General features: G+C 43.8%; 3 protein-coding genes across 6 annotated transcripts; all 3 read right to left on the bottom strand.

The window, feature by feature from the left end:
• Positions 1–764: 764 nt before the first annotated feature.
• On the bottom strand, positions 765–6878 carry LOC308158647 (tissue alpha-L-fucosidase-like). The gene is made up of 8 exons (XM_080532329.1): positions 6405–6878; positions 6037–6171; positions 5769–5906; positions 5061–5166; positions 3827–4027; positions 3238–3428; positions 2828–2927; positions 765–1494 (listed from the first exon to the last, which is right to left on the bottom strand). Exons 1-8 carry the CDS (start codon positions 6743–6745, stop codon positions 1363–1365), a joined length of 1344 nt encoding a protein of 447 aa, XP_080388455.1. The 5' UTR covers positions 6746–6878; the 3' UTR covers positions 765–1362.
• Positions 6879–7415: 537 nt separating this feature from the next.
• On the bottom strand, positions 7416–11360 carry LOC308158645 (tissue alpha-L-fucosidase-like). Of its 4 annotated transcripts, none has more exons than XR_013937466.1 (9): positions 10986–11360; positions 10387–10521; positions 10001–10244; positions 9803–9879; positions 9565–9688; positions 9266–9456; positions 8398–8497; positions 8044–8215; positions 7416–7733 (listed from the first exon to the last, which is right to left on the bottom strand). XR_013937466.1 is itself a non-coding variant. In XM_080532327.1 (8 exons), the coding sequence occupies exons 1-8, from the start codon at positions 11351–11353 to the stop codon at positions 8159–8161; spliced, it is 1296 nt and encodes a 431-aa protein (XP_080388453.1). In that variant the 5' UTR covers positions 11354–11360; the 3' UTR covers positions 7416–8158. The 4 variants fall into 4 exon arrangements, 2 of the variants coding, with proteins under 2 accessions (XP_080388453.1, XP_080388452.1); XR_013937467.1 differs by having other exon boundaries at positions 8044–8273; XM_080532327.1 differs by having other exon boundaries at positions 7416–8215.
• Positions 11361–12132: 772 nt separating this feature from the next.
• Positions 12133–16171, bottom strand: zbtb8b (zinc finger and BTB domain containing 8B). Its single transcript, XM_080531261.1, has 4 exons — positions 15995–16171; positions 14284–15211; positions 13342–13520; positions 12133–13007 (listed from the first exon to the last, which is right to left on the bottom strand). Exons 1-4 carry the CDS (start codon positions 16166–16168, stop codon positions 12654–12656), a joined length of 1635 nt encoding a protein of 544 aa, XP_080387387.1. The 5' UTR covers positions 16169–16171; the 3' UTR covers positions 12133–12653.
• Positions 16172–25978: the final 9807 nt, after the last annotated feature.

Below are 25978 nucleotides of genomic sequence, written 5' to 3' on the forward strand. Positions count from 1 at the left end.
CTGGTTCACATAACAAGGCCAAAATAAAAATGTGAATAAAACACTTTTAACTGCTTGACTTTCAAACAAGGCTGTGGTAGGTTTTATAATGCATTTCAGGTGGTTTTGTTTGTATCTTTAAATTGTAAGACATTTAACTTTTGACAATAATAAAAGGGGGATCTTTTTAAAATATGCATAGAGCTGAAAAGATGTGATTCAGTATGTCTGTATGTCTTAAGATTGATAGAGCTCCTCAGATGTCTGCATTACTCATGACCTCCATCTCATTGTAGTGCAGCCGCTGCGTACAGTTATTTTTGATCTCATATGACTCAGCACAAGAGGATGAGAAACCATGTGACCGTTGCACACTATGGCTTACTGTATGTTAGCATGGCTGATAATGAGTTAACAGAGCTAGCATAATGGCCAAGGTGGTTCAGAAAGTCATGAAAAGATAGCTACAGGACATTTGCAAGGGAATGTTGACCATGACTGATGTGAAAACTGCTTATATGGCAGGTGCTGGAGGCCTATAATATGTTTAGAGAGCATATGTCCACCACGGATTCAGAATAGAACAATATATCAACAATTAGAGTGGTGTTTGATTGCCCAGAGGCTGTCTGCTTCTCTAAAACCATAACTCAATGTTCAATCCAGCTGTAATTACAGTATCCTAATTGTGCTAAAAAAAAAAGTATTTTTAAATGTGCCTCGGTTTGTGCTTTGCACCAGAAGAGCACTCACTGGTTAATGAAATATTCCTTTATTTGGCCATTTTTAAAAAGCATACAAAAATAGAGTGGCATTTATTTCAATCATAATTCCCATAATACAGTACATCAATCTTTCAATCAAAGGTTATTCAGCAGTGAAATTAACAAGCAGGCTGAAAGTAACTCACAAGCCTGGGGAAAACAAACGTCCTTCTTCATTCAAAACCAACCTCTCATTATAACTAATCACAAACAATCACTCAACCATAAAACCTTTTATCTATTCTAGAGAGTGTGAAATGACTAAAACAAAAAATATAGAATAGAACAGAAGTCGATTTTCCATTAATTCCTCTGGGCACTTGAGGTAAGTACAACTTGTGAAATATGAGCTGTGTTTTGACTATTGTATGACTACTTGATTCCAAAAGGGTTCACCCATATGTTGTGTGATCATTTCTACAGGTGCTCCCCTCAGTCATAATATCTATAGAGTTCTGGTACCCTTGTTTTGAAGGCTCTAGTCTTTGCATGTTTCAATTGTAAATAGCCATGGTGGGTCTGAATAATCTGAATTAGTTGTCATGGGACATTTGGTGCTTCCTTATATTATAGCTAAAACTGTGTAATATGGCAGGTTTTGGTTGTAGTACCATCTGGATCACTGGACCCCGTCCAGTCTGAGGGTCCAAGCCTGGGCTGGGGTGGGGGGCAGCTCTGGCAGGAGGATGAGCAAACCAGTAGGGTGCAGGGGGGACCATCTCAGAGGCACAGGGTTCCCCAGTAACGTCACCTGTACCAGGACAACAGTTCAGTGGATAACACTTGACCTATCAAACCTCCAGGCCTCCACACTGTCATACCACTGAGATCTAGGGTTGGGTACCGTTTGGGTTTTATCCGGTACCGGTACCTAACCGATACTTTAAAAACGGTACCGGTACCAAAACGGTACTTAATTCTGTACTTTTTATTTTTTTAAATGACATAATAATAATAACACGGTCGACAACATTAAACAGCTTTTCACTTTTTTATTGCTGAGGCACAATATATATTAGTTAAATATACACTCAAATTAAAATAAATGAAAATAAAACTCCTGAGCCTTGGGGACTCCATTAAGCTGGGGGTGCCTATCGTTGGTACTGATGTCGAATACGAGTACACACTTGTTCGGCAGCCCCTCAAGGACATCAGAATATTCTTAGAAAAGGGATCTAGTGAAGAGGCCTGCATAGCCCCCAGAACCAAGAAGACCGAGAGGAAATATAACTCTGATGAACTGGAGCCCTCCGCCTCGTCAAAATCCAAACTCTGTTGCCGCTCAGCTACTACTACTCCCCTCCCCCTCTCTGGTCCATGAGTCATCATGACGACTGATTTTTCAGACACAGTAGTAGGATAAGGATATATCTACATATATATACACATGATCTGACACAGTACCCGAATATCAGGAGATCCCCGATCATGTTGTCCACCTCGCAGAGACGCAGCCACACATCCGCACTACGTCATCAACAGACGCGTCGAATCCTGGAGTGCACTGTCCAATCAAAGGCTTGCGTTCGTAAACTCGCTCTGAGAGCGTCGCAGCGCACACTGGGCCCGACGTCATAAGGGGAGCAAGTCATTTGATTGGACAGAAGGCATTCCACGAGTGGTGATCAGAATTCCAGAACGAGTTTACGGAACGCACCCATAAGTCGAGCGTCGCGTTACGCCAACCCGCTAGCGGAAGTTTCTATTAGCAACCTTCTCGTTATCCTTCCGTACTCGCTGCTTTCACTGAGTGGAAATTTAACAGGCGATGTGACGTCACGAGTCACCAGTTGACACCGGACACCAGGGGGCGAGATAGAAAAGTACCGAAATGAGGTACCGAAATCTCCTTTGCGATTCGGTACGGGTACATACCGAATGTAAAGTAACCGGTACCCAACCCTACTGAGATCACAGTCAGAACCACTCCTGTCAGTTCATGTCAAACGATGTGGCTTTGTCATGTGATATTCAGCAGAAATAATCATATTAGAACATGACAACCAACGGCGGTTTGTGTACATCATGCATAAATAATATTGATCCCAAAATACATACAGTAAATACCGCTATCCACTTACCGTTGTGGTCGGTGTTGTTCGAGGTTCAGAGAGGCGGAAGGTGTACTGGGTGGGCTTGGTCACAAAGATGGCATAAACAGTGGAGTCTTTAGAAGTGTACCTAGAGCCAAGGGAGAGGAAACAGAGAGATTTAACATACCAGACCTCTGCTAAACTGGAGCAGATCAGCGCATCTCAACATCTGCCCCTGTTCTGATTTCCATAACAAGGCATCACAATACTCAGTAAAATCACTCATAAAAATGCATCCTTCCGATTATGGAAATCACTGATGTTTGGTTGATTACAGAACAATAAAAACCCTGCCAATACAATTACAAGTAATTCCTTCCAGGATGGATGCATCGTAAAGGCATTCAAAGAGGGCTGAAGAAAACAACTTTATTTTTATTAGCACTACCAGCTCTCACCAGAGAGGCGCGGTGCCGTTCTCCGTCTGGACTCTCCAGGGTTTAGAGGAGTAGATGGCCTCCCCGTTGACCCCCAGCCAGGTGCCTATGCCCCTCAGCCTCTCCTCAAACACTGGGGGGATCATCCCGTCTGAGGTGGGGCCCACGTTCAGCAGGTAGTTCCCCCCCAGAGCCACCGTGTGCACCAGGTCCTGCATGGGGGTTGGAAGAGGATGTTCGGTGGTGATGGGAGAATGGAGGCGTCTGACTCTCAACATTCGCTTTTACATTTAGAATGATGAGGTGAGTTACATTTACATTTACATTTACATTTAAATTTTTGGCATTTAGCAGACGCCTTATTCCAAAGCAACTTACAATTGATACATTTGACTAAGCAAGTGAATCATCAATTTATCAGTTCTAGCAGGAAGAGTAATCTAGGTCAGGCAAGGGCAGGAGTTGTGCTTGAGGGGCCAAAACATCACGGTTTCATGAGTCTGGAGGCGGAGCTGTCTCGTCTGGGATAAGGTGCCAATAGGCTGAAGAAAGACATCTCTTCTGCACTACGGACAGTAAGACACTCAAGGTGCTTAGTACCTCTCCTCACCTCTATGATATTAGGCAGGTCCAGCAGCTCAACAATCCGCATGTTTCTGCGGTAGCCCCAGGATAGCGTGTCTATCGACTGACACTTCTCCCACTTGTGCTTGGGCAGCACCCCTGGATCGTACTTGTCCTTACAGTTGTAGTATCCGCCATGTTTGCAGTAACACCCCTGCCCCCATCTGTCATTGGTCACGATGGTGTCCTGGAAGAGGGAGAATCCGAATGACAGCCAATCACAGACTCAAGAGTGTGTTGTGAACTGCTGAGGAATGGACTGCTGGCATTTCTAGGTTGTAAAATGATGGCAGTGGTGTTATGGGTAGGGATGGGAATTGATAAGATGTTATTGATACCGAATCCATTATCGATTCTGCTTATCGGTTCGATTCTTTCTGAATCTGAACATAACATTTGAATATAAATATAAATAAATAATTAATTAAATAATGGAAAATAAATGTAATGGTCCTTTATAACTTTGAAAACAAATATAAAACTGATAAACTCAACAATTCTTCTGCAGAAAAAATAGCATTTCTGCTTTCTCTGGGAGGATCTGTAGCAACAGTCTGTCTGTCATCAGGTGCGTTCGTACACTCTGAATTCTGCTCTAGTTTCAGAGCGCCCTGGTTTCAACGCCATAGAGCGCTCTGAAATCACTTAAATTACGAACAGTCAGTTAAAAGTCTTTACAAAGTAACTGTAGACATGGCACTCACAACGATAACATAACAAGCAACAATTTTACGTTATTGTAAATTTAACATTAACGTTAACGCTCGGACAAACCGTCTTCTCAGTCAGACCGCCCAGTGTGCGCTCTGAGTGCTCCCAGAGCATAGTGCTCAGAATTTTCTAACGCTACTTTTACAGATGTTACAAGTAGCAATGTTGTCATTTTTTGTCAAATTAAGCCATGCTTTGGACCAGAGTTTGACGTCATCATGACTCACAAGTTTTTGCAATGAGCAACTGTCAATGCACGCGCAAAACATTGATAAGAGGAATCGATCATCTCTGAGGCATAAGTTTGCGATGCATCGAACAATTTGGAACCGGTTCTCAACTTGAACTGGTTATCGATTCCCATCCCTAGTTATGGGTGTACTGTTTCACATTATTATGTGTGTATTGGCGTAACACTAATTAATTAATAATGTACTGCTGCTGTAAAGAATATCATAATGTTGCTCTACCCAAGGTGTACATCCCTACAGTAACTGGTAAGTGCTCACCTTAACAGGGCTGTCATTGTAGAGCCAGGCCAGGAACTCTGTGGAGTTCCAATAGGTGTCTGGAGCTTCCCAATCCCCATCCGACCAGATCAGCTCCGGCTTGTACCTGGAGAGGACAGACAAAGTTACAGTATAGTGTGTGTGTGTGTGTGTGTGTGTGTGTGTTTTATTGTTACGTTACACAAGTGTATGAGAGTAAAATCCTTAGGCTTCAGTTCCTGACATTGCAGCACAAGACAATAAGGCAATAGGCATAATTCAAGATAAAAAAGTGACAATAGTAAGTGACAAATAACACAGGATACAATTAGCAGTACAACTAGTAATAAAATAGATAGTTCAAGTAGTAAAGTGGCTGTGAGCTTAAGGTTAAGGTAGTCTGTATACATGGGATGTGCTTGGAGATGACAGTCAATTGTAAATAGTAAATGGTCAATTGTCTACAGTTCAGCTCACCCTCTGTAGCGCTCTGCAGGTGAGTGTGTGTGTGTGTGTGTGTGTGTGTGTGTGTGTGTGTGTGTGTGTGTGTGTACCCATGACCATTATTCATTTGTTTATGGTGCAGTCATGGGTTTTATTACCATATACAGTATATGGTTATGGCAGGAACACAACAGCAATATGCACATCATTTTGTTCAGTACCCATAATAATCAAATACAATCATGCATTGTTGTCTGCAGAGGGCAATACAAGGGTGTTATTTACCTTACAATCAAGTTATAAAGCTCAGGGAGTAGCTTGTGCAGCACAAAGTCCTGAGTTTTGAAGCCATTCTTTTTGTCTGCCAGATAGAGAGGGTGAAACCACTCAAATAATGAGTTATAGAGGCCATAGTGGAGTGACCTAGATGTAAAAACAAAGACATCATCAACAAACAAACAATAAGGAACTTGGGAGTAGCAGTTCACCTGATTCAACACAATGCACCATTGTACAAAGCTGTTGCTGTGTACTGTCAAGTTAGTTCCTCTACCTGTTGCGCACTGCCTCTCCCAAATCCTGTACCAGGTCTCTGTGTGGTCCTGTGTCAATGGAGTTCCAGTTCCAGGAGTTCGGGGACCCCCAGTTGGTATACCCTTCATGGTGTTTCGACGTTAGAACCACATACCTGATATGATAAATAATAATTAATGGATTACAGATGTATCACTGATACACTGACGTAAGAATGTATATACGCAAATAATGAATTAATGAATGAATGGTCTTTATTGTCATTGATATAGTACAGGTACCATACAACGAAATGTGGATCGTACATGCTAATAAAGTAATACTAATTGATCATAAAATGTATTCGAGGTAGGCCTACGGAAAAAATGTATTAGAAATGCAACTCACTTAGCACCGGAGGCCTCGAAGATATCGGCCCATTGGTCTGGTTTAAAGAACTGGGCATGGAACTGAGGCGCAAAGTCTGGATAGGAGAACCCGGGTGGGTAGTTGGCCGACATGTAGCGCTCATATTTGGGATCTGGTGACTGGCCCTGCCAATTCCACCAGAACCACTCGCTGCCGAACGCAGGGACCGAGAACACACCCCAGTGCACGAAGATGCCGAACTTAGATTGATCATACCAGGCAGGCAGCGGTCTGGCATCCAGGCTCTCCCAGTTCGCTGCGTATCGCGCTCCGATATCGGGAACCAGTAAAGCAGCGAACAGGAAAACAGAAGCAAACATGATGGGTATTGTTGCCTTGGAAATGTACGTCTCCCTTCACTGCATTCCCCTGTGCGCCTAAAAGACAGAAAACTGAGACTAAAACATAAATAAAGATTTATATACGCCTACATGTTGTAAACAGAAGGCGAGCTTTTTATTTTATTGTGTGGAATAAATTCAGATGCAGTTCTTATCACATGACTACAGTCACGTGACATTGTTCCTGGTAGAAGACGCTCGAAGGAGAAGCGCTTAAGCACAGATCTGAAACCCGCTCTTCCCTCAATACAAAGGGGGACTGTTAAGAATATAAAACAATAACTGACCCTGTATCAGTTGTTAGAATCAAATTTTAAATAAATATATATATATAAAAAATTAAAATTAAGAAACAGAGCATTATTTTCAAGACACTTGTTGTTTTTGTACGATATAAATGTAGGCCTAAGCCACTTATGGAGACAGCTGAAAAGAGTACTATATGGTTAGCTTTGTTTTAAGTTGACAAGAGATATCGGCTAAGACCTATTTATGTTTTTTTGTTTGGTATTCACCAAGCAAAATCAGGACAGAGACAGACAGATACACACACACGTAATCCATAATGTGGATAATCTATTGATAACAAGTTGTTGTTGTTTTTTTATCCTTTTTTATGTCCATTTATTTCATTTGACAAATTTGCATAATAATTCACATTGACATCACATTGTGTTTACATTGTAAATGAAATCTTCACTGCTAGAAAGTGCTGGCATTCTTACATTCAGTAATTGCTACTAGTGGCACATCATGTTAGAGTTTGCTGGACAGCAGTGTGACCATGTGCAATTCGGTCTAGCTAATAGAGAATGCAGCTTCACCAGAAGAAACAAAAGGTTGAAGAGGAAAAATAAATTGTCATTTAAGTCAAAAAGTTGACATGATGAGGTAGGAGCTAGAAGAAGAGGGCAATGAAGCTAGACAAGGACAAGAGGTCATGAAGGTCAGCAGGGAGAATAAGGTCCTGAAACAGAAGAAAGAGGAAATGAGAGGGAATTGGAGGCCTTTCAGAGGATAACAAAAAGGTTACGGATAAGGAAGAGGAGGAGGTAGAGAAACTACCCTGATGGCCGGTAAGGAAAAGGACCCAGAGAAGATGAATATAGAAACACTGGTTATTGAAATGACATCCAGATTGAATGGCACAGAGTGGATGTTTTGGAGATCTTCTTTCAAACATTTATTTTTATTTTTATTATTTAAAGTAAAATATATACAGAAACATTATTATTTTTCCAATTTGAGGGAATAAAACCAATCATAAAACAACATACCATTTACTGATAGTTTTCAATACAAATAGAGAATTGAGAAGGAATGTATTCATCAAGTGTATGTGACTGCTAGTTTCGGTCATTACTGCCTTCCGTCACTCCACCCCATCCAGTTTCAGAGTCCAGCCTTGTCCCAAGGACTCTGGCATCTCAGGCATGAGCACCACCAAACCTGAGGGCGTTAACGGCACCCATTTTAGGGGCATGGGTGGGTTACCCAGGAGTGTTACCTAAGAACATGGACAGAGACAATTGTTTTCATTTGATCCATTTCCAATCTGTCAATTGATCCACTCTATGATAAAATAATTATAATTATAATAATTGTATTTCCATTATCTCTACTATACTTACAGTGGTGGCGTCAGACGTTTTGGGTGTTTCCATAATAAACATCTGTTTGGATGGCCATGCAAGCAGAATGGCGTAGACAGAGGTGTCCTTAGCAGTGTACCTATGTTACAATAAACATGGTCACTATGTGCTAGATACCCAGCAAAGACAAGGATCTCACCGACAGTGAATTAAGTTATCACGAAGCATCCTCTGTGCATGACACTTTTGCATGCAGCAAAAAAAAAGCTGTAAAAAAGCTGTGTGGTAATAACAATATTATAAACATAAGAACGTATTGCTGAGTACTGCTATCCATATAATCATGTGTTTCTCCTAACCCAGTTACTGAGTTGATTGCCTAGAATCAATCTCGACAATAACTGACAGAAAATGTAACTTTGGAGCCAGCTGTATGCATGTGCTTTCAAAACTGCAACCCAGGTTATTTCCTTTAAACCGAGAAGGCTGAATGTGTGACAAACCTGTCCTCATCTGTTATCTCCCAGGACCAAGAGAGCCCTTAGCAGTTTTGTGCCAGCATCAGCACAACTTTTAAATGAATATTGACTAGTGTTAGTCATGTAGCCGGTGTGTCTGTATTAGCCATGTACTGTTTGTAACATGCTGCAATGTATTTATTGTACTGTCTAATGTGAATGCCACACCAGTAGTTCCAACTGGGGAAAATAAGGCTACTAGTATTCTATTCTACTCTATCTTTGTTAAGCTGACACAAACACACATTAATCACAGTAGGCTACTGTAACATATCAGTGTCCACTTCATTACTGAGATGGCTTAAGTCGTTTACTACTGCTGGCTAAAGTCGTTTTTCTAATCTGTTGTTTTTCTAACCTCCTCCTGATACCAGACCACCAGCTCTCACCAGAAAGGCACAGTGCTGTTCTCCGACTGGACCCTCCAGGGTTTGGAGGAGTAGATGGCCTCCCCGTTGACCCCCAGCCAGGCGCCCATGCCCCTCAGCCTCTCCTCAAACACTGGAGGGATCATCCCATCCTCCATGGGCCCGATGTTCAGCAAGTAGTTCCCCCCCAGGGCCACTACATACACCATGTCCTAATGAAGAGAGAGATGGGGAGAGTGGGGATCACTTGACAGGTCTTTGCTACCACGGTTCAACACTGGAGCTCAAGAGAGGGAGAGACCCCTCCGGTGACCGCTCACCTTTATGATGGTGGGCAGGTCCAGCAGCTCGCTGATCTTCATGTTTCTACGGTAACCCCAGGATTGGGTATCAATGGATTGGCACTTCTCCCACTTGTGGTTGGGCATATGACCCGGAGTGTACCTGAAATATATGAAATACACATACATCCCAGCAGTTAACAGCATAAAGTCTTAATGGGCTACAAACAAATGTGTGCCAAGTTGAGATTATGTATGAATCTGGAGAGTACTGTACCTGTCCTCACAGTTGAAGTAGCCTCCGTGTTTACAGTAGCAGCCGTCACCCCACCTGTCATTGGTCACCACTACATCCTGAGGACGTTAATTCAAACCAAAGCCATTAGTGTTCTGAATTGAGGTTGTTGAGGGTTAATGTAGTACCTATGTGCGACCACTGTCCTGTTGGGTAAAAACATGCCCCAGACTCCCTTACCTTGATCGGGCTGTCATTGTAGAGCCAGGCCAGGAACTCTGTGGAGTTCCAATAGGTGTCTGGAGCTTCCCAATCCCCATCCGACCAGATCAGGTCTGGCTTGTATGTCTTGACCAGGTCCACCAGCTCCGGAAGTGCCTTCTCAAACACAAAGTCCTGGGTTTTGAAGCCGGAGAATTTGTCGGCCAGGTAGAGTGGATGGAAAAACTCGTACAGGGAATGGTACAGTCCCATGTGCAAAGACCTATGACAGCACATTGTGTGGCATGTAAATATATTGCATGTAGAGCCATGTGTAGCCTACTGTGTTTTCATGTGAAAGTGAAAGACTAATACATTATAACAAAACACTACAACTATCAGATCCAGTAACAGTTGGGTTCCACCTCTTCCGTACAGCTGTAGTCAGGTCTCCCACCAGGTCTCGGTGTGGTCCTGTGTCCACAGAGTTCCAGTTCCAGGAGTTCCGAGACCCCCAGTTGGTAAACCCTTCATGATGCTTGGATGTGAACACCACATACCTGGCAATTAAATTAACACACACACACACACACACACACACACACACACACACACACACACACACACACACTTCATTATGTTATCATTCCAATGTATAGTGCAGTTCCTCATGCTTTCCTGGGCAGGTGTGGCTTATCTTATTAAAGTACATGTATTCATTGGAATAGGGTAGGCGTAGGCCTAGTAATGCATATTTTGAAGACAATGACTCAAATCTGCACATAGGCCTGTTATATAAGTCTGTTAGAATTATTTATTATTTTTACTCTCGAACTCTTAAAAGTAGGCTAGTGTTCATGAATAGTTTGGTTGATGCACTTAATGAATAGTTTGGCTGATCTTTGGTGAGCATACACTTCACTTAGACAAAAATGTACTATCGACTCATGAAGTGTATGCACACCAAAGATTCCGGTGAGATATTTAATATTAGCCTATTATTTTCAAGTCAACGGATACTTACTTGGCACCGGAAGCCTCAAATATCTCAGCCCAAGCGTCGGGATTGAAAAATTGCGCGTGGAAATCAGGCGCAAAATCAGCGTATTTAAAACCCTCAGGATAGTTCTGCTTCATGAACTCAACTTCGGCCGCCCGCTTTTCGCCTTTCCAGTTGAACCAGAACCATTCGCTGTACACCCCGAAGCTTGGCACCGCAAAGACTCCCCAGTGAACAAAAATCCCGATTTTCGCTTCATCGTACCACTTCGGCAGAGGTCTGGCATCCAGACTGGTCCAGTCTGCCGTGTATCGCTCCTTCTCTCCGTGGACCACAGCGAGTAGTGCAAACAGTAGCGGAGTCGCTAACATTAAGCACGTACTAGTCCGCATGGTCAGGTTCCTGAATGATAGATTATGAATGGCTGTAGGCTATCATCGCGCTTTATGATTGTCATGGCCTTGTGTGTGTACATAGGTAGTCATATGACTTGCAGCGGTTGAGTCCATACCAGGAAGGAATGGAAAACTCTTCAAAGACCTCATCGTCCACACTACCCCCTGGAGTTTCTGTACTGTCAATAAATTCGTTTTTTAAAAGAAACAGTAATTCTTCATTCTTCTAGCATTGACTGACAATTGCCTGGTCCTAGCACCGATTTCTTTTTCTTATGATGATTGATGGACTTAGACAATGTGTTGGAAGTGGCTTTCCAGTCAGGTTCGTCTGATCAGATGACCTCTTGATCATAACCCCATACACTAGCAAAAATATGGCCATAGTGCTTAGCGTTCATTGACACAAGACACAGCTAACATCTCCATGCAAATCACTGTACAGCACCTTAGCATTGTTCTGTACAATAATGAGAACAACAATGCCGAGGACATTTAAAAGGAAAATACACACAGTATATTTTTATTTGGTCTGAATGGTATGGGGTACACATATTGCTGACTTGTTGAGTAACAAGTGCCTGAAGCAATAATGCATGATCAAAATAACAAGAAACAGTACAAATGTGTCAACAAATATTCATACTGAGCTAGATTCTAAAAAAAAAACAATCCCCAAAAATTGGGACATGATACAAATCATAATACTGCATTTGAAATGTAACCAATATAATTAATCTCAATGGACATTATCCTCACAAGACAATCAAAAACCCTTGACACCCATATAACCTACTCTTACAGTGTCATTTAGAGATGTTGGATGAAACACAGTTCCTTTCCAAGGCTCACAGGGAGTACAATGATACACATAATCATTACTGCATTTGGCAGACAGTTAAGGTTAAAGATTTGTTTTCCAAAGTTCTTTTGTATTCCACAGTTTATGGAAACTTATAAATAGTTTGACCTTGTATGGCAGCTCCTCCTCCTGACCTTTTATGGCATCTCCTCATAGGGACACAAACTGTAATTGTTTTCCATTAGTTACTGTTATGTGCCCTGTTTTGGGATCCTTAAAGTGAAAGCAACATTTCCACCCTACCTCAATTTAATCGTCCTTTAACCTGGTAAGACATTGAGGGCTGGTTTCACAGACAAGGCTTAAGCCTAAACCTAGACTAAAAAGCATCTTCAATGGAGATTTTACACTGAAAATGTGATTTAGTTGAGGACTAGGTTGAAGCCTTGTCTGTGAAACTGGCCCTAAGACATTTACTATAATGCCCTTGTTGTTTCAGGAGAGGGGACCTGAAAAGGACGCTACAGAGATTGCTGAGACACAGCCCATATCTCCTACTTCATTGGCTGACAGTTGCCTGTGATGTTCCTGTTTCTCCTGTAAGTCCTCCACCCTGCCTCCAACTTCCACTTCATCGACATCATCCATGAAGCCGGGCCAAACAGTGCCATCTCCTCGTTCCATGGCCTCTGATTGGTTGGCGAGGTTTTCTGCGGCGGAGTCGTCCTGAGTGGTGGTTACGCAGGTGCAGCTGTCGCAGAGGCCGAAACGTTTCAGACTGTGAGATAAGGCTCCAGTGAAGGTGCGCCTGCACCCCTTACACACCACAGGCCAGCTCGACCGGTGGACCTGTGTGAGACAGAATTTTATAAAATGAGCATCAACAAATGGGCAGGCATTTGGAATGCAAAGAAAAACTGCAAAGCCAAACACCATGGACACACAAGGTGTAAGGTTTCAAAACACACCGGTAGAAAATGTGATTTCTGATATGGTCGCCTCACTGTAGCTTAGGTCAACAATGCGTTCATGCCTGGCAATGTAAAAGCCTTTGTATGCATTACAGCCAGTAGTGATATGCGTACGTGTACGCGCGCGCATTTACAATAATGTACGCGCGCACGCATGCACACACGCACATGTACGCACACACACACACACACAGCCTTTCTGTCTATCTTACACTGAGAGAGTGACTACGCAGGTGTTCCTGTCTTGTAAATCTCTTGCCACAGATCTGGCAGGGGAAAGGCCTCTCGCCTGTGTGGCAGCGGATGTGCCTCTTTAAGATGCCCTTCTGCTTGGCAGTGTAAGGACAGAATGGGCACTTGTGCAACTTCACCGGCACCACCAACCCGTCACCTGCAGGGGGAGGCAGAGTCCAACACATCAGCCAACTTCTTATGGAGGGCGGATCATGCTACAATGAAATACAATACACACATCGAAATGAAATACGTGTATCGAAATGCAAATGAAAAAAGACAGAATATTTGTGCCAAAATTAAATCAATACAGCCGCATTGTATTTCGAGATGTGTACATTGTATTTCGAGATGTGTACATTGTATTTTGAGATGTGTGCATTACATTTCGAGATTTGTACATTGCATTTTGAAATGTGTGCATTACAGTTGCTTAACAGATGCCCAACTTGAAAAAATGGCAGAGGATTGAACTGGATATCTTACCATTAAAAGCTTTTGATTTCAAAGTTGAAACATTTTTAAATCATGATTGTGTTACAGTAGTCAGAAAAATGTGACAATATCTCTAAGTTTGGGTCAAGCACAATAGGTAATAAAAAAGAAGTCAGGGCAGCCATTGGAATACACTGTTTAAATGCTTCCCCTGGAGCAGTAATGTTATTTTAGGTTAAGATCACTTATTGTATTTAAGTTTATATAGCTTATTCAACTAAATATTGTGATAAAGTCAGTGTGAGCTGACTTACTGGTATATTTGAGACAAAGTTACATGGCAAAAAAAAAGGAACACCTGCCAAATGCGCGTAGATTTTAACATCGGTGGGTAAATCTGTAAACCTTACCAGCCACCAGCCACAGTAGTACAGAAAAGAAACAAACATAATGATGTTGGGGAGAGAGTAATCTTGTCAAATTACCTGTGTCCTCTCCATACCAGTCGCTTTGGATCTCCATGATGGAGGACCCTCCCAGCCCCAAGCCTTCGTCCACCCTGGCTCCCCCAGCCCCGGGGCCCAAACCCTGGGTAAAGAACTGGCCCTGCTCCCCTCTGTCCCTGTGGGGGCTGGAGCCTCCCCTCAATAGCACCTCCATGAACTGCTTGACGTGGTAGCCGCCATAGGCATGGGAGGAGTGTCCGCTGCTGGGGGTAGGGCTGGAGGACATCAGCCTGTCATGGTGGTGGTGATGGAGGGGGGGGACAGTGAACAAGGACAGGTCTTTAGTACCAGGGGACCCCTCAGTCTCTTCATCTGGGTCGTACTCGATCTTGGGGTGCACCACCGCTAGCTTCAAGCCTGAGGGGGAGGAGGAGGAGGAGGAGGAAGAGGGGGGCTTGACCTGATCTCTGTGTCCTGTCCTGCCCACACTCACAGAGGGGAAGTCTCCCCTGGAGCTACAGTCACTCTCTGAGTCCCTGCTGGGGCCAGGCGGTGTGGGGACGGCCACTGAGGAGGGGGTCCCAGTGGAGGGAGAGGGCTCCAAACTGGGGCCCCTGTCTCTTTCCAGAGACGGAGAGGCTACAGCTCCAGGGGCATTGGAGGGAGGCGTGAAAGGGGTGCCACTGTCCGCTGGACCCTCCACTTGCACCCTCTCCTTCTCTCTGTTTCTCTCTCTTTCTTTATCATTCTCCTTCTCTCTGTTGCAGATCTCCAGGGAGGAGCGGATGTAGCCCTTGCAGAAGCTGACCACATCGGTCATCTGCAGGTAGCTTGCCGCAGACATCACCTCTATGACATTGTCACTGCACAGGTCCAGACGGCCAGAGTAGAGGAAGTCCAGAATGGTGGAGAAGGCCTCGGCTGTAACAATGTCCAGAGACGCTGTGCTGTGCCGCTGACCACTGTCCTGCAGGGAAGGGATAATACATTTAAAAAGCTGTGATGAAAGCAACCAAGCAAAAATCCTTCTGCATCATGCAATTTAAAGGAGCAATCTGGGGTTGGTACATCCATTTTGGACTTTTAAATGAATGATATATAGCCATTGATTCTTGAAAAATGTAACGTATACATGAGCTTAGTTCAACCGACTTATCATATCAGAACTGAAAATGTAAATTTCTTAATCCTTTGTTTGTAATTAGCTAATTGTAAACATGTTGATCCCACCCATGTTGATCCCACCCATAGGTCTTTGAATTTGAGAGTGGTCACAGCCCTAGCCTGATTACCAAAAAAAGTGGTGGTGTTCCCACTTTGTTGTTGATTGAATTCCAGATTGCCCCTTTAACAGGCCATATAGAAAAATATGTTTTAAATCTGAACGCTTTTTGCAACTTGAGTAAAATATATATATATATATATATATAGCGCCGCACATGGCAGCTACGGTTTTACAGTTTGTTGTGTTCTGTCTGCACTGCTGTCCTGTTGTTTTGTTTGTTTGCATTGCATTTGTTTAGAAAAGTAGAAATGCTCATACTGTAACGCCGAATCAAATTCCTATATGTGTATGCTTAATGTGTATGCATAATGGCAATAAACGTTATCTCATCTCTCATCTCATCTCATCTAAAAGCTTCAAACAAATAGGCCAACTAAACGTTTTTTTCCAATTATTTCCAAAGACAGGACTGTGTCGGCTATATTCTATATGACTAGAGCCCCCCCTCCCTCCACTTCTGCTTACCTGCAGGTAATGTACCAATAGCGCCCGGAAGTAGCCGCTCCCAGCAAATAGGACGTTGCGATGTGCCTTAAAAACTCGCCCCTCTACAAGGATGCTGCAGTCACAGAAGAAGTCCCGCTTCCGCTGCTCGTTGAGCTCACATAGCAGCTTAGACTGGTAGCTTGGCACCTCCATCTCCACCACATATGGGAACTAGATAAGGGGAAGAGAGGGACAGAGCGAGAATTGAGACAGTTTGAAGCACTGATAGTGCAGGACCTCGATCTTTGCATGTGAAGAGAAAGATGGAAAGAGCTAGGGGAACACTGGAGAAACAGCCTCTGTCCACGGCGTTAGTACATCATGATATAACCCATCAATAATATTACATAATAACAACTGTTCGGATTAGATTGCGTGTTTTGGTTTAATAAGTGCCATAGCTATAGCATCATATGCCATCAAAGGGGAGGAATGCGATATGAAATAGGTCAAAACTCGCGACTATTAGCACAAATCAGCCTGTGGAACAGTGTATTTCTATGTTAAGCATAGGCACAGCACATTGGCATAATAGCATTATGCTTGTTGTAAAGAAAAGGTCTATAATGCATTGAAATTACATTAGTAGGTGTCATATGCCACATATGTGCCAGAAAGAGTTACACACACGCACGCACGCACGCACGCACGCACGCACGCACGCACGCACGCACGCACGCACGCACGCACGCACGCACGCACGCACGCACGCACGCACGCACGCACGCACGCACGCACGCACGCACGCACGCACGCACGCACGCACGCACGCACGCACGCACGCACACACACACACACACACACACACACACACACTCACACACACACACACACACACACTAATGTTCTTGCCAGTTAACCAAACTCAGGGCAGGAAAAAGATGCTCGCAAATAGCCCGAAATAACTGTAGCTGTCTAGTTAGCTGAAGCCTTCAAGTATGAACTCTGCGGGTATCCACCTGCGCTCTTCGAAACGAAAACAGTGTTTCTCCCAGCGAACAAACCCCAAATTGCAAAAGCAATATGGAACGCAGTCCCTCATGATGATGTGCCAGAAAGAGACATCCTGTACGTTTTAGATGGAGTGGCCCTCCTCCACCGACTACCCTGGGACAGACATATGGAGCAAGAGTGTAAACATACATAGGTTATGTTTGAAAACATTATGGGCAATCAGTTGTGATCGTGTTTGATGGGTACAGCTAACAGCCATCTACAAAGGATGGTGCCCATAAAAGGAGGAACACAAACACTGGCCGGAAGGTTCACATCATTCACATCAACCATGTCACTGGTTGAAAAAACAGGAATTTATGTCAAACGATGAAAACAAACAACATTTCATAAACCTGTTGGGGAGGGACTAACACTTGCAGGGTTTGACGTTCACAATGCTCAGGGAGATGCTGATGTGCTCATAGTTCAAACAGCAGTGACAGCAGCATTGAAACAAGGAACTGTCCTTGTTGGAGACGACACCAACCTCCTCATTCTTCTGTTACACCATTATCAGCAAGGAAAGCTGCACTTCATGTCTGAGCCCAAGAAGTTGTCTTCGTCAAGTTACAGGTTTTTGAACATTGGGCAAGCAAGAGATGTGTTGGGTGAAGATGTTAGCAACAACATCGTATTCGCACATGCCATGCTTGGCTGTGATACAACATCCAGACTCTTTGGAGTTGGGAAAGGGGTATCTCTGTGTCGGGTTAGAGAAAGCGACTCATTCAGAGTACAGGCCAGCATTTTTCAAAAACAATCTGCTACCAAGGATGGAATTGCTGCTGCTGGAGAAAGGGCAATGATACTTATCTTCAAAGGTGCAAAAATGTATTCTCTCAATGACCTCAGGCTGAAAAGTTTCTATACTAAAGTGACTGACAGCCAAACGGCTATCCACCCTCGCAACTTGCCACCAACATCGTCGTCTGCAATGCTTCACAGCTTCAGAGTGTACCATCAGGTTCAAGAATGGATGGGAAACTCGCTACCACCGGAGGAATGGGGGTGGAGGATCCAAGACATGCCTCATTCCGATCCATTCCGACCAGGACCCTGCTCCTCAATACTTGTTGAAGCTTGTGCGCGCTCATCGTAATGGACTTGATTGCTCCGCAGCCTAGAATGCAGAGGGGTGTGCGTGAATATGTCGGCACAACATTTGGATGAGGACATGGAGTGAAGGTTACATGTAGGCCTACAGTAAAGGCATATTTCAAGCTTGGTCTCATTTATAAAATATTTTATTTATACTGTTCTTAATAAGGTTTATAGGTTTATAAGGTTTATTTATCTCATTTAAGGTTTTAATCTGTATGCTGATATGCAACATCGTTTTTATGGAAAAACATTTACATTTCTGTATGTTCAGTCAATGACAATAAATCTGTTATAACCTAATTTGATTGACTGTTTAAATAAAATAAAATAAAAAGATAATGTTGGGGTAAGGGTACCCCCATATACATTCAGAATAGGTCATATCTGATGTCTGCACGAGAAAGAACACCCTATAACTATTTTGTTTTACTTGTATTTCTTTTAAATTATTATTCTTACAAATGTATAGATAAATTAGATGAAAATAGCATGTTCAGAAGCAAAGATACACACTTCTTTCTGTGACGATGTGGCACGAAGACCCCAAATATTCTACCCCTGAATTTACCTTGATCCAATAACATACTAAGTAATAACATACTACGACTTTTAATATGTTATTTGGATGTCCAAATAGGGATCACACAAAAACGTGAATGATTACTATTGCAATTTCCCCTTGGGTTAAACCCCAGACTAGCTGCAGCGCTATTGGTTAGTGAAGACTATGCCAACCGACTGTAAACACAACACAATACCTAGCTAGCTAACGTGCTAGCTAAGACAATCGGCTCCCAAATGCCCGTATCGTTCGATAAGAGGACATCAAAATAAACATATCGTACATATGCAATACATTACCTGGTCTAAACGTTTAAAGCTGTCAGTGGGGCAGCCATAGAGGTGTCTGACAGATAGCGAGAAGCTGTAGGTAGCCTGTCAGCAAGCACTTCCTGAATCATTCCTGCTCTGTGTGTGTCCACAATGATCTCCCGGTGTCGTCCAATGAGAGACGAGTGTGTGACACTGATCTCCCGGTGTCGTCCAATGAGAGACGAGTGTGTGATCCAGACTCTTTTTACTGAGTCGTTCATTGACTCCTTCGTTGCAGCAGCGACCAAAACTCGAATAGCCTAAGATAATGCACTCTTCCAGAAAACGGCGAACGAAAGTCAAATGATTCATTGTAGAAGGTTCTAGTTTTCCCGGACGAAGTAGTCACATTACTGTGTGAAATAATTAGACAGTTTTGTGGTCAGAGCACGCCTCCGAGCCGTTGAACCGGAGCAGCGCGTATTCATCCTGCTGGATTCATTGCGACCACAAGCCCAAACGAACGACTCAAATAGAAGAGTCACTCGGAAAACGAATCGTGGCTCTCGAGTAAAAAGTAGTTCAGAAAGAACGAATCGTTCGCGAACTGCTCATACTCGATTCCTCTCCTCGTTTCCCTGTGACGTTTCCAGTAGGACGCGAAGAATCGTGTTTCAAACGACTCGAGATCCAGCGTTTACACAATGACACTGATTGGCCCAAGGGGAGTACTGTAGTAAACAGACATTCCGAAATTATACTTTGTACTCTACGCTCACTTTTTCCATACACTCAAATCAGCCATCTATATTTTAGCAATAGATCACACAAACTGCATCAATAGAATTATTGTGATCTGACATGATCAGCACAAACAATGTTTAAATGATTCATAAAAATGTAACTTGTAGTTTTCTTCATCATCACAAGAGGGCATACAATCACAGCCATAGTCTGACAAGCTATGGCTTGGAACCTACAAGTGCTGCTCCATAGCTTAGGTATTTGTGTGTAAGTCTTTTTGGGGGGCTATGAGGCTTGAATTCAATTTCAATGTAAATCATCAAGACTATAGTATGTCCCCATAATCCTACCCGGGATGAAGTTGTACTAAAGCCTAGATAATCTCTGATTGTACTACAAATTGTGCATGTAGGCTGCTGCTGATGGGATGGACTTCAGCAATAATTTTCATTTATCAACGAGGGAGGTTGATAAAGTTGTATTGCATTGAATTGCATTGAGCAATTGACCGCCATTTACACCGTTCATATTTTAAAACAGGCTGCTTTTATCTTGCCGCCATTGTTAAGGCTTGGAGCAATGATGATGATGATGATGATGAGGAGGAGGAGGAGGAGGAAAAGGAGGAACCCCACAGTGGGCCCCTTTCCTCACGTGCCTGGTGTCCAATGTGCAGCTGCATGACCACAGACGACTCGCGCCTGCACACATTGTCCACACAAAGAATGCATGTTTATTTGCCTTTCGTTCCGGAGAGAAAATAGTTCCTTTTTTATTTTCGGACACAGTGAAAGTAAACAAGCAGTTCCTTTAACACTGCACCGCACCCTTTTAGCACAATCCATAGCTCTCAGAAGCGTTTTTTTTACACCGAGGGGTACCAACCAGGCAACTTATTTGTTTCAGATATTTTCCCATGGTAAACCCAGAAAACACAAAGGCTTCGTGGTGGCCTGTGGAAACCGCAGGGTAGGCGTACATGAGCCTCCATACTCACCCCTTTTGAAAATGAAATTTATGACGCCCCATAAAACTCCATTCATGCTCATAACCCTAAATATAAACCAGTATAAACCAGTATGGTGTGTCCCCATCCCTGTAAACTTGACCTGATCAACAGTTCTATGGAGTCATAACCAACCCAGTCTCTAAGACGGGCTGTGCTAAAATACAGGCCTGGCAAAGTTGAACTGAGTACTCTGAGAAGTATCCTTGCTTCCTTGACCTTCCTTTTTTGCTGAGTAAGGGATACACTTGGGCCTTTTGTTTTGGTCACTCATTAACAGAGCACCAGGCCTTTTTCCAATTCCTGTCAGTTCTGTAGTTCTGGCGCACCCATCAAAAACGTCTTCAGCTAACTCCATGTTTTCGTTTTGTGCAAGGCGTGCACATTGGTTTGTAAACAAGAGCCTGGCCAGAGGAGGAGGCTCATCTCCTGCAAATCAGGTGGAGCTTTCAGCAAAAACGTTGGCGTGCTGTGATGCAGCTAGAAAGGTCGTCTGATCATTTCAATAACATACATATCACTATATTTCACTATATGTTCACATATTCCATCTGACCTACAGTATAAGGGGAAATTAACATTGTGCATTGCCCTTGTTCAGTTATCATGATGAAAATAGTTGAAATATAGTATGGAAACATTCAACATTCAACTCTGCCAGCCAGATGATCACCTAGACTTGTTCTACAGATCAATCAATGACTAACTCAGTGATGCATAACATAGACGTAGACAGATTCAATCCTGGGATCCTGGCTCAAGGTTTGCAACCCCTACCGTGGCGTGTCACCCTCGGGGCCTTATAAGCTGGCACACAGACCACCATAGGCAGCCCTGAGTCCCTGTGGTCTCTGCTTCAGCACATAACAGGCACTTAGGACTGCATTTTCCCAGGCCGAGACAACACATCACGGTCGCAGCGAGAGCCACAGAGAGTCCCTGATTAAAGAGTAGGGACAATGGAGGGAGAGGGAGCAGGGGACCGTGGTGGCATTTTCCATCTCTGCCGCTGTCTCATGGGGGGACCAAATATGTGCCGTGAAACGTTTGAATTATCCCAGAATCTCAGGAATTCAGACTGAGGCACCAGTGAGAGGACCCTCGACCAGTGATCAAAGAACTCAGAGCACAGTGCGGTGGTGTGGTGGTGGACTGTATGGGGGAGTGTGTGTGTGTGTGTGTGTGTGTGTGTGTATGTTTAGAGTGAGACAATGTGTTAGTGTATGTTTGTTTTGTTCTGTGTATTTCCCAAGATGTTTTGTAAGCCTTTGAGTATCAGGATCTCAAAGAAATCAAATTGAAATTGTGTGTGTCTGTGTGTGTGTGTGTGTGTGTGTGTGTGTGTGTGTGTGTCCAATCATTTAGAAGCTAATATGAGGGGCGCCCCTCTCTAGTACGAAGACGCCACTCTCCTCTGTGGTCGTGGTGGAGGAAAAGAAAGAGGGGGGAAACCTCTTCTTTCTCTCCCTGTAATTACCACTTAATGTACTTTGGTCATTTGGAGACGTCTGTCTTTCTCCTTGTCTTTTCTTTTCTCTCCAGAGGAGGAAATGTATCATGTGCCAGAAATAAATCTGTCAGCCTTTTTATTATCTTATATTTAGCCCAAGAGGAGTGCAGTAAGTGGAATTGTCCCAGACCACAAACTTCCGGTGGCAGAGGACCGTAAATAGGTTAGGAGGATGGAGGCAGGGTTGGACTGAGTGTCACAGTGTCACTGTTAGGGAGAGCGAACAACAGTAGACATGCCCTGGGAAGCTTGTTGTTGGCTTTCCTTTCTGACCTTACTTAATCCACATAGAATTTATGTGTGTGAGTGTGTGTGTGTGTGTGTGTGTGTGTGTGTGTGTGTATGTGTGCGTGCGTGTGTACGTCCATGTGTATGCTCGTCTGTTGATGTGAGAGCTAGCGAGAGAAAGAAAGGTTGCCCGTTTTGGAGAGTGCCTGTGTTTTTGCATGCTTGTTTGCGTGTCACTCTGTACTGTCTTTGTTTATGTAAGTGAGTAAGTAAAACTTTATTACTATAGCGCCCTTCTCAGCACGGATGCACAGGGTGCTTTACATCAAAAATAAGGGATAACATGGGTAAAAAGAAAGGCGCAATCAAACATCATCAAAAGAGATTAAAAACAAAAACGGAGGAACACCCCGAAGGGACAACATAAACAGAACATAAACAGGAACATAAGATGGCTATAGCTGACTAACGGCCTGCCTAAACAGGTGAGTCTTTAACTGACGTATGTGTGTGTGTGTGTGTGTGTGTGTGTCCACTGCAGGTTCACTGCACACACCTGCATTTTCGTATCCGTCAGCCTGTTTGTGTCTCTGCGTGTTTACGTCCCTCTGCCATCACAATACCCTACCTAAAGCCCAGCCATAGTTTTGTCCCTGTGTCTTTCTGTAATGACAGACTGGCATCGCTGTAATTAAGTTCAAACATAGCAGACTGGTGGCCTGGGCTGGAGGCCCAAATACAGCGCTATCACACAGACTCACCACATGGCAGACTGACGACTTCTCAACATAATTGTGTCATCCATCCATCACCCTCCCATTGGAGGAGTACTGCACACATACACACATACACACACACACACACACACACTTAACACACAAACCTTCCCACATCAGAACTGAAATGAGTTAGCATCAAACAGTGCAGGGGTGGCTGGTGGAGGTAGAAATCAGAAGACAGGACAGTAATGCACGGATTGGAATAGGGAATGGCATCAAACACGTGTGTTTGATTGTTTGATACCCTTTTTCATTCCATTCCATGCATTTACCACCAGCCCAGTTGCATAGACAGAAGAAAACAAGTGGGTGTGCATCAGAAAAACTGTGTTTCGTCGTCGACGGGGGGGGGGTGGGGGGTTGGGGGGTATATTCTAGCATTAGCTGCAGGCGTTACATTGTTTCTATTTGCTAGTCTCCCGTTGATGCTCTCCGTCGCTGGTCAAAAAAAGAAAAAAAAATGTGAGCGTGCCAGCTGCCTCTTTGGGTGGCACAGGCAGCCCCTGGCACACCCGTGGCTAGGCCAATGCTAATGTACTGTATGCCATAAAAAAAGAGATTCCTACAGTAGATTCTGGAACAAAACAGATGTTTTATACTTGTTATTTGACACCCACTCTCCACCCACCTTCCTTCCACTCCTCCTGCACACTTACCATAATCCCCTTCCAGGAACTCTAAAATTAACTCCTGGCTGTCTGGAAAGCCACGGCAGGTTCTATGGTGGTTTTAGGGGCTTAATTCCTGCTCTCTTGAAGTGCCTGAAGGTGTTGGCTGGATGGGTCTCTGATAACACTCATCAGAGGTGCCACTCTAAAGAAGGATTTGGGAAAGTGAAAGGCTGTCAGACAACTGTGTCATAAGGTGTCTGAATTCCTTGTAAACTCGGAGACGGCATTATCTTCCCGACAGGAGGCATCACTCATTCCTACCATATGCCATATCCATCCACCAACCTGTCATGTGGACAACAGCATTCCATCTGGTCCTTTATGCCAGCCTTACACAAGCCGAAAATCAAAATTGGTTCAATGCACCAGAGTTTATATGCCATAAACCTGATTGACAGTCATCTTGAAGTAGTCTAATATCAACCCCCAAGAACCACTTTTCTGTAGGCCTCTCTGTTGCTAATATTAGCCTGCTCTTAAACCAGTGTAAGAGTACTAAAGCAAATCCTGCAGTCTCGTGTGTGAGCTTAGGGACAGAATGAATTAGCCTAAACTCTTTCATTTTTCACTCTCTCTTTTCTCTCTCCCTTTCTCCATGGCCCATAAAAGATTGTGTCCTGTGTGTGATGTGGTGGAGGACTTCAGGCAGAATGAACTGATTACGGACGAGCGCCGGCTAGCCTTTGAGCCATGGCACAGAACAACATTCTTTAAGCTCTTAAAAATAGTAACAGTTGGCTTTTTTCTGATTTGTTTTTCTCATTGGATAACTGTGGGGCATCCTCTACTGGTTTTTTGGAGACTAGAATCATAACCAGATTATTTTTCTTTTCTTTCTTTCGTTCTTGTTCTCTCTGTTGTTGGAGCTTGTTTAATGTTGAGAAGAAAGTTGGCTTAGCGTGGGAAAGGCAGAATTGTTTCAGGATAGGTTTTGTTGTTTTAAAGTTGCATGTGTTTTTTTTTACCCAGGAAGAAAAAGCACCAGATTGTGCCAAAACCTCATAAAATAAAGATAAAAAAAGAAATGAGTGAGAGGGAGAGGCCGCAACACCACGACAAAGATAGGGGCTGTCTACAGCTAAAACGCTTTACAAATGACGATCCCCAGGGAAAAAGAGAGAGAGAGAGAGAGAGAGAGAGAGAGAGAGAGAGAGACAAACTTGACAGAGGAAGAGAGTCGAGGGGAGGGGATCAGATAGGGTGGGGGGAGAAGAGAAACAAATGCGGATGGGTGGGTAGGGAAAGAGAGAGGGCGGGAGGGAGAGAAATGAAGGGAAGGGGGGAAGAGAAGGGAAACATTCCCCTTTGCCCACATTAAAGACATAAAAAAGAAAACAAACAGAAAAACATGTCTGACATGAAGAGACTGGTTTCCGCGGCGACAGCACAATGGCTGCCTGTGGCTCTCAGGGCCCTCGCCACTCCGTCTGGGGCCCGGCACCAGCGAAAGTCACCGCAGTCAGAGGCCCTGACGCAGTGTGTGTGTGTGTGTGTGTGTGTGTGTGTGTGTGTGTGTGTGTGTGTGTGTGTATGACATGGTGAATGTCATCAGTGGCACTGGCACTGTGGGAACAGCCATGAAAGAGACCCTACCCTGAGCCACAAAGGCCCCTTTCTGCTTCCTCTCCTCAGCTTTATGCCTCTTCATTTATGTTTGGAGAGCCGGATGAGGCGGGCGGACTCCCTCCCTCCCTCCCTCTCTCTCTCCTTCTCTCTCTCTCATTGACGAAGGGGCATAGGGAGCTATATATCCCTCTTGACGCCCTACAAGCTCACCCCAATCCCTATTTCTCTCACTGATAGGCCATTTGAATCTTGACTCTTGTCTCTCTATCTTTTCACACACATCATATCACAATTGCTAAGAAGAAACATCGCTATGAACATCACAACATGCTGATAGAACATCAACATAAAAACACATAGCTACACATAATTAGATGATCACACAGTCCTACGTAAGTTTGTTTACAAGCCATGTATCACTTACACAGTAGCCTATGGCAGACTATACAGTGAATCCATTTCACAAATTATAATTATTTAGTGATCCTAAAACGGTTGTTTGTTATATCGAGTGGGCTCTTCAACACTTAAACTTTCGTAATATGCAAA

This window comes from Nansenia antarctica (assembly GCF_963989245.1).
Source record: "Nansenia antarctica genome assembly, chromosome: 5".
Taxonomy (NCBI): Eukaryota; Metazoa; Chordata; class Actinopteri; order Argentiniformes; family Microstomatidae; genus Nansenia; species Nansenia antarctica.

What these genes read in the sequence shown, in the direction of transcription:
- LOC308158647 (XM_080532329.1), bottom strand. Translation starts at nt 6,745, where the DNA reads ATGTTTGCTTCTGTTTTCCTGTTCGCTGCTTTACTGGTTCCCGATATC. An exon ending in GGAGAGGCAGTGCGCAACAG is followed by an intron (nt 5,907 to 6,036) that starts GTAGAGGAACTA and finishes TTTTACATCTAG; the next exon opens with GTCACTCCACTATGGCCTCT. An exon ending in AACGGCACCGCGCCTCTCTG is followed by an intron (nt 2,928 to 3,237) that starts GTGAGAGCTGGT and finishes CCTTGGCTCTAG; the next exon opens with GTACACTTCTAAAGACTCCA.
- LOC308158645 (XM_080532326.1), bottom strand. Translation starts at nt 11,353, where the DNA reads ATGCGGACTAGTACGTGCTTAATGTTAGCGACTCCGCTACTGTTTGCA. An exon ending in ACTACAGCTGTACGGAAGAG is followed by an intron (nt 10,245 to 10,386) that starts GTGGAACCCAAC and finishes GTGCTGTCATAG; the next exon opens with GTCTTTGCACATGGGACTGT. An exon ending in TACTTCAACTGTGAGGACAG is followed by an intron (nt 9,689 to 9,802) that starts GTACAGTACTCT and finishes CATATATTTCAG; the next exon opens with GTACACTCCGGGTCATATGC.
- zbtb8b (XM_080531261.1), bottom strand. Translation starts at nt 16,168, where the DNA reads ATGGAGGTGCCAAGCTACCAGTCTAAGCTGCTATGTGAGCTCAACGAG. An exon ending in TATTGGTACATTACCTGCAG is followed by an intron (nt 15,212 to 15,994) that starts GTAAGCAGAAGT and finishes CCTTCCCTGCAG; the next exon opens with GACAGTGGTCAGCGGCACAG. An exon ending in CTGGTATGGAGAGGACACAG is followed by an intron (nt 13,521 to 14,283) that starts GTAATTTGACAA and finishes CTCCCCCTGCAG; the next exon opens with GTGACGGGTTGGTGGTGCCG.